The sequence below is a fragment of the Dermochelys coriacea genome, chromosome 14 (assembly GCF_009764565.3).
Source record: "Dermochelys coriacea isolate rDerCor1 chromosome 14, rDerCor1.pri.v4, whole genome shotgun sequence".
Lineage (NCBI taxonomy): Eukaryota > Metazoa > Chordata > Testudines > Dermochelyidae > Dermochelys > Dermochelys coriacea.
Window position 1 is genome coordinate 36250494 of NC_050081.1, and position 8118 is coordinate 36258611.

The 8118-nt window shown below is 51.7% G+C and overlaps 1 protein-coding gene and 1 pseudogene across 1 annotated transcript in view; both read right to left on the minus strand.

Moving 5' to 3' along the window:
* The window catches only part of LOC119843280 (zinc finger protein 585A-like), a 30232-nt gene extending 24889 nt beyond the window's left edge, over nucleotides 1-5343 (minus strand). Inside the window, exons 1-3 of the mRNA XM_038372415.2 lie at nucleotides 4912-5343; nucleotides 289-492; nucleotides 73-144 (exon numbers count right to left, since the gene is read on the minus strand). Coding sequence (XP_038228343.1) covers nucleotides 73-144; nucleotides 289-427 — 211 coding nt within the window. The 5' untranslated portion in view covers nucleotides 428-492; nucleotides 4912-5343. The remainder of the gene's footprint in view (nucleotides 1-72; nucleotides 145-288; nucleotides 493-4911) is intronic.
* The window catches only part of LOC119842653, a 1040433-nt pseudogene that overhangs the window by 304709 nt on the left and 727606 nt on the right, over nucleotides 1-8118 (minus strand).

An 8118-nucleotide genomic window follows, 5' to 3' on the forward strand; every position in this document is an offset into this window, starting at 1 on the left:
CCCCACAGCTGGCAATTAACGTGCTTCAGCATCGATACCATGGCACAGAGGATGGGGGAAGGGAGGGCATACCTGCTTGGTGCACCCACAGCTGTTCCCCTCGTTCCATGCGGGAGATCAGGTCAGGTTTAGGGATGGGGAATCCTGCCCAGGGGAAGAGAGAACAGGAGCGATCAGGGCTGGTTAAAGATTCCCGATTTCCTCGTTACACAGACAAAGATCCCAGCCCTATGTTGGCCGGAGAGGACCTGCAACCCGAGTAGGTGGGAAATGCTCATGGTGACTTACCCAGCCAGGTCACATTCTCATAATTCTCCTGCATGACGTCCCTGTAGAGGGCTCTCTGAGCGGGGTCCAGCAGAGCCCACTCCTCCGCGGTGAAATACACAGCCACCTCCTCAAAGGTCACTGCTTTTGCTGCAGCCATTCCCTTTTTCTGCCCTCAAGCAGGACTGGACAACGTGGAGTGAAACACGGACGTTCTTCTGCAGCCTGTCAGGCAAGAAGCACAAATAGGGAAGTTTCAGCAGCGGCTTTAGTCCATTTTGCACCCATTTGCCTTTTGCATACTCCCTGCAGACAGAAATTCTAGACCGTGCCATTCAGACGTAACGCGCAAGATGCAATTTTTTAAGATACCATCCTAAAGTTCTCCTCCTCGAGCTGTATCCTGAATAAGAATCCTGGTTTTTACAAGTCCCGAGCGGGCGTCACTGGGGTTCAGTTCTGAGTGCCCAGAACTTTTGATAATAGGCCACTTATCCAGGTGCCTGAATATGGATTCAGGAGTCTAAATTTAGGCTCCTGAATTTAAAGATCCCGGTCTGTGTCTTTTTATTTCAGCACAACACCGCTCCCACACCAGGACTGAGATATTTTCAAACTCTCTCCTTAAATTTAACAACATTAATGGGACCGTTCGCACAGTCCCAAACAAATGGGTGTGTGCGTTACCGGGCTTAGCTCCTCCGTGAGGAAACAAACCTTATCAAAGGGGGAAAATAATCTTTGTTTCTGCACAAGAGACATTCACTCAACTCTCATAACAAATCTGCATCCAAACAGATTTTCACCAGATGACAGAGAGGAAAGCACCTGACCTAGGAATTCTCTCTCCATCAAATGTAAAATTTCCATCCCCAAAGGCGCTGGAATTGGTGAAACTCTGACAACACTCTTAAAATGGCAAAACGTAGTTATCCCCACCTCCACGGCCCCTGCTCAGAACAAAGGCTAAGAGGTTTAGCCTCAAATGCTCCAAAATAAATTCACCTGTTATTATTATTATTAACATTTATTGTTTGTATTAGCATAGCACCTGGGGACTCCAGGCATGGACCAGGGTCCCCCCTGTGTTAAGTGCTGTCCAACCACAGAACCAAAGGCTACTCCCTACCTCACAGACCTTCCTATTTAAAACGACCCAGACAGACACAGTGTGTGGAAGGGGTACAACACACAAGCAGAGCGAACAACGTGGTCGTGGCAAATGGCATGCTAGTACCATGGTGGGTTGTTGTTTTTCTTTTTTTTTTTTTTTTTATAGAGGAGGGGTCAGTTCGGCGCAGATCGGCTAAATGGAAAGGAAAGGGAAGGGGAGGTGGCGAGGAATAGAGAGGCATGGAGTGATTCTGAGATGAAGAGACTGTGTGAATGGCTTAGGGATGTAAAAGGTTAACCGGTTAACTGGTAAGCATTAGGCTTACCGGTTAATGAACTTTAACCATTAATCCTGGCGGCTCCATGCCAGGCCGGCGAGAGGGATCCCAGCCCCAGCCACGATGGCTGGAGCAGCCCCAGCTGTGTCGGGCTGGCCAGCCAGAGGGACCACAGCATCAGCCGCATTGGCCGGACCCCAGCTCTGGTCGCGTCGGCAGGACCCCAGCCCCGGACGGGTCGGAGCGAGTCCCAAGCCTCCCCCCGCCCCCATGCTAGGCCCCCCAGAGCTACTTTGGTTAACGGTTAACCGGTTAAATGATATAATTTTAATAGTTTAACTGGTTAACTTTTTAAACCACTATTTACATCCTTAGTATGGCTACACTGCATCCAGCTATGGCACTGCAGCTAGGCTGCCACTTCCTACATCTCTGGAACGTTTTTTGGTTTTGTTTTTTTCCCCATCGCTGTCGTTCCTCCACCTCTCCGAGGGGAGGTAGCTAGGTCAGCGAATCAATCGTTCCGTCGACCTAGCCACCTCCACACCAGGAGTTAGGTCAACCTCACTACAGTGCTGAGGGAGTGACAATTTTTAAGTTTCAGAGTAGCAGCCGTGTTAGTCTGTATTCGCAAAAAGAAAAGGAGTACTTGTGGCACCTTAGAGACTAACAAATTTATTAGAGCATAAGCTTTCGTGAGCTACAGCTCACTTCATCGGATGCATTTGGTGGAAAAAACAGAGGAGAGATTTATATACACACACACAGAGAACATGAAACAATGGGTTTATCATACACACTGTAAGGAGAGTGATCACTTAAGATAAGCCATCACCCACAGCAGGGGGGGGAAAGGAGGAAAACCTTCCATGGTGACAAGCAGGTAGGCTAATTCCAGCAGTTAACAAGAATATCAGAGGAACAGTGGGGGGTGGGGTGGGGGGGGAGAAATACCATGGGGAAATAGTTTTACTTTGTGTAATGACTCATCCATTCCCAGTCTCTATTCAAGCCTAAGTTAATTGTATCCAGTTTGCAAATTAATTCCAATTCAGCAGTCTCTCGTTGGAGTCTGTTTTTGAAGCTTTTTTGTTGAAGTATAGCCACTCTTAGGTCTGTGATCGAGTGACCAGAGAGATTGAAGTGTTCTCCAACTGGTTTTTGAATGTTATAATTCTTGACGTCTGACTTGTGTCCATTCATTCTTTTACGTAGAGACTGTCCAGTTTGGCCAATGTACATGGCAGAGGGGCATTGCTGGCACATGATGGCATATATCACATTGGTAGATGCGCAGGTGAACGAGCCTCTGATAGTGTGGCTGATGTGATTAGGCCCTATGATGGTATCCCCTGAATAGATATGTGGACAGAGTTGGCAACGGGCTTTGTTGCAAGGATAGGTTCCTGGGTTAGTGGTTCTGTTGTGTGGTGTGTGGTTGCTGGAGTCATTTTTAAGTGTAGACCAGGCGGGAAGGAAATGGGAGGGTTGCAGCAAACAGCCAGCCAGCACAGGGCAGAGCAAGTCCAACTGCGGCTGCAGAAAGCTGTCGAAAGTTCTCAGAGGGCTAGTCCGGTGAAGACACTCTGTGCCGACGGGAGGGAGAGCTCTTCCATTGCCATAGAGTTACCATGTAGCTCATATTTGACTGGCCTGACCAGTTTTTTTATGGATTTGCTAGTTGCCGGAAAAATAAGTTAATCTGCCAGGTTTTTGGTTTCTGTACATGGGTCTAAAGATTTTCATTTCATTCTCACAATACAGTGGGCTATCCACTGTTGAAAGTTTCTGTGTCCAGCTAAAGGTGCTGCAACGTTCCCATCTGTATTTCCTGCAGTTTAAGCAATAACAGATCAAAACTGTGGCAAATACAGCAGCTGTCTGCCCATCCATACGCAAGCTCAGCGCACAGGTGTGTGAGAGAGGGTATGAATAGGGCCCTACCAAATTCACGGCCATGAAAAACGCGTCATGGACCGTGAAATCTGGTCTCCCTCCGTGAAATCTGGTCTTTTGTGTGCTTTTACCCTATACGATACAGATTTCACAGCGGAACCAGCATTTCTCAAATTGGGGGTCCTAACCTAAAAGGGAGTTGCACAGCGGTCACAAGGTTATTTTAGGGGGGGGTCACAGTATTGCCACCCTTACTTTTGCATTGCTGCCTTCGGAGCTGGGTGGCCAGGAAGCAGCAGCCACTGGCCGGCCGCCCAGCTCTGAAGGCTGCGCCCTGCCAGAAGCAGCGCAGAAGTAAGGGTGGCAATCCCATACCATGCCACCCTTACTTCTGCACTGTTGCCTTCAGAGCTGGGTGGCCGGAGAGCCGCGCCTGCTGACCGAGGGCCCAGCTCTGCAGGCAGCCGCACAGAAGTAAGGGCGGCAATCCCATACCTGCCATCTGCACTGCTGCTCCTGCTGGTGGCCGCCCTGCCATCAGAGCTGAGTTCCCAGCCAGCAGTCGCCGTCTCCAGCTGCCCAGCTCTGGAGGCAGCACCGCCACCCGCAGCAGCGCAGAAATTAGGGTGGCAGCACCACAACCCCCCCTACAATAACCTTGCAACCCCACCACAACTCCTTTTTGGGTCAGGACCCCTACAATTACAGCACCGTGAAATTTCAGATTGAAATAGCTGAAATCACTAAATTTACGATTTTTTAAATCCCGTGCCCGTGAAATTGATCAAAATGGATTGTGAATTTGGTAGGGCCCTAGACATGAATAACTATAAGTGACAGTTCAAGGGGGTGGGGGCTGCGGAGTTGCCTCGTGGTTAGGGGCTGCATGCTGGATTTTTTTTTGTGGGGAGGGAGATTTCAAAGGTGGTAATCCTATATCTGCATAATAATTCCACCTCCCCAAGAGGCTGGCAACTAGGTGGCCCCTACCTGCAGCTCATGTGGCCTGCAGCCTAGTATCCCCAGAGTATGGGGGGCAGGGGGAGGGGGTCTCTCCTCCACGTGGGCTTGCTGAGCCAAGGGTTGGCCCCAGCTGGGCCATATTTTCCCAAGATAGAGACTTTCAGCCCTACAGGGGTGCGGGAACAATTTGTGCGGGGGGGGGGGCTGAAAGCCATTGAAGCAAACTGCAAACCCTGCAGATGATGGGAAAGCCTTCAAGACAAGGGGTGCGGCAGCAGCACCCCTAGTTCCAGCGCCTATGGAGGAAGCCCCCTGGCGTGGTCCCCTGCCCCTCAGCACCCCGCCAGGAACTCAGCAGGGGCAGCAACTGGCTCCTCCTCTCTCTGCGCCTTACCTTGATCCCAGGAGAGTCAGTCTGCCCAGGGACGCTGCAGCGATGGATCCGGGCAGGGCTGGGAGCTGGGATCCTCCCTCCCCACTTCTTGCTCCTGCTGCCCCGCCGGTCCCTCTCCCCTCTCCATCCCCTGCAGGCTCAGTGGGCAGAGCCCGGGGCTGCCGCAGGGGCTGGTGCCAGCCACCGCACAGAGTCCCCACCCCGGGCTGGGCACAGAGGGGGCTTTGAGGAGGGGTTTCTCCGGCTCTCCCCGGGGTGGCTACTGAAGCGGCAGCACCCAGGGGCTCCCTTCTCACCCGGGAAGTTCAGCCCCAGATCTGCTGCTCACAGGAAACCCAGGGAGAAAGAGACAGAGAGAGGGAGGCAGCAGGCTCCCAGCCCTGAGCAATGTACCAGAGCCCTCTAGTGGGGACAGCTGCAGAAACCTCGCCCCAAGATTGCAGCCCACAAGCCATCTGTCTGTTGGGAAAGCACCCCCACCCTCCCCCGGTACTTCCCCCTTGTGCTGGCCCTAGAAATGCCCTGGCTCGATGGTAGCCAAGGTGGGGGAGCTGATATCTTTGACTGGATCAACTTCTGTTGGGGAGAGAGAGAGTCTTCCCAGAAAGAAAAGCAGTACTTGTGGCACCTTAGAGACTAACAAATTTATTAGGTTTCAGAGTTGCTCTAATAAATTTGTTAGTCTCTAAGGTGCCACAAGTACTGCTTTTCTTTTTGCGAATACAGACTAACACGGCTGCTACTCTGAAACAAGTCTTCCCAGCTTACACAGAGCCTCAGGACGGGGGAACTAAGCAGAGCATCACAGCTAAACGCAAGGTGGGACACTTTGGCCTAGATCAGGAGCGTTCAAACATTAAACAGCCCTTTAAATGGGGTTGCCAAGGCTGGTGTTAGACTTGCTGGGGCCTAGGACCAAAGCCAAAGCCTGAGCCCCATTGGCCAGGGCACAAGCTTTTGGGCTTCAGCTTTGGCCCCAGGGCGGCGGGGCAGGGCTTGGGTGGGCTCCGGCTTTGATCCCTCCTCCTGGGGTCATGTAGTAATTTTTGTGGTCAGAAGGGGGGGTCACAGTGCAATGAAGTTTGAGAACCTGTGGCCCAGAAGAGAGGGCCAGAGAGACAGCGGGAGCACAGGGAGATAGGTAATGATCAGGCAGAATTATATTTAGCACAGGTATATATGCCTGGCAATGGATAGTTGGGGACATGTGGGGCTAGACTTGTCTGCGGGATCAGTGGACCAATAGACAGATCCGGGTGTTGTGTAATTATTCTAGTTGCTCAGCGTGGCAGTGCACCAAATTTCTCAATCCAGGCTTGGTAGAACTGGGTTTTTATTGGTTTATAATTTTGAATGGATAATACCTATGTTTATTTTTAAGCAGTTTTCTCTCTTTAAATTTTCACGGTTCCAGAGGGTCAGACAATGGGGGGGAGGTTCATTGTGGAATGACATCAAGATTCAAAAAGTCCAAGTTTTAGTACCATTAAAACACCAGCCGTCACCATCCCATGTTGTAATATGCCAAATAAATGGCCCTAAATCAAATTCGATTAAGCTGCCAAGAGGCATGTTTCTTACTTTGCCTTGCGGTACCTTTCAGTTGTTATCCATGGGGAGATTGGTTCATGGGTTTGTGCATGGGCGGTGAAATCGACATTGACTGATGTTTACAGATGAGCCTCTAACTAATCCTTCCAATCCCTTGTTCAAATGACCCCCATTTGGATCACTAATCAGGGCACCAGAACAGGGGGAGCTAGAGGGCCATGGCCCTCCCACTTATTACTGTCCATAAGGGGGAGCGGGGAGGGGAGGGTGCCTTGGGGGAAGAGACAGTGCAGGGACAGGGTCTGGGGCAGAACGAGTGGTGCAAAGGCAGAGCCTGGGGGAGGAATGGGCCATGTGAGAGTGGAGGACCAGGGAGAAGAGGCAATGCGGGGGTGGGGCCTCAGAGGGGGCGGTGCAGCGCATGGGGCAATGGTTCGGACGCATGTGGCCCCCCACTTTTAGGGCACTTCTGCCGCTCCCGTCACTGATCACGAAGCTGTGAAGAGTGCTGTGATGTCTCTTTCTCCTCCCCTTTCCCCCCCACAGCATATAGCCCCCTCTGCCCCGTTTCCAGCTCACCCTCCCCTTCCCATCCCATTTAGCCACTAGCAGTTCAGAAGCCAGGTATGCACAAGTGTGTTGGTAGAATCTGTAACCTTGAAGAAAAGTGGGTTTGTTTTGGTAGGGGGCGGGGCAGTATCTCAGTAATCTCATGCTCAAATGACCTGACATTTGAGTCACCAACCTTCTCCTGGGCCCCCGTAATGCACAGCAAATTGCAGGACAATCTGGGTAGGCACACGGATTTGGGGGACGCCTAGGGCTTGTCTACACTTGAAATGTGCAGCTGCAGTTAAAACTCTGTACATCCTGTAGGCTCCTCTGTCTGCCCATACTCAGGCTCAGTGTAACCCTTTGCAGCTCATGAGCTTTAGGTCTGGTCGACCCAGATACTTTGCTCAAGGGTGTGAAAAATCCACCTCCCTAAGCGACACAGTTCGCCCGACCTAACCCCCGGGGTTGACAGTGCTAGGCCGGGTTACGTCTGCACGGTACATTAAGCCCGGGCTTATAGACTTCGTGTTTGAGTACTTGCTTGTGGACAGGTAGCACCTGGGCTTGCAGCGTCCACACTGCATTGTAAACCTGGCCTTACGATTGCCAGACCTGGGTCTCCCCAAAACGTAGACCTTCTGACTCAGATTTGCGGCTTGAGCTACGTCCACACTGCAAAATGACAGGGCTTGGACCCAAGTCACAGCGGGACTTGGGCTCTCACCCACCCCCACAGCGAGGTCCTAGGACTTGGATCCAGAGTGCTTGCTGAGCCGAGTCAGACTGATTTGTGTGTGTGGACAGAAAAGGGGGCTTGGACTCAACCCTGGGTCAGAGTCTGGACTTAGTGTGGAGTGTAGACATAGGGCTGGTCTACGCTAGGAAATTGGTTGGTATAACTCAGGGGTGTGAAAAATCCACTCCCTTGAGCGATGCCATTAAACTGACCTAAGCCCCAGCCTGGCCAGCGCTAGGTCGAAAGGAGAATTAGCTACTCGGGGTGTACTGTCCCAAATTGCTACCTGACAGCATTTGCTACTTAGGGTGCCTACTGAGCATGCTCAGTAACATCTGCTGAAGCCGCCCGCTGCCCTCACCCTG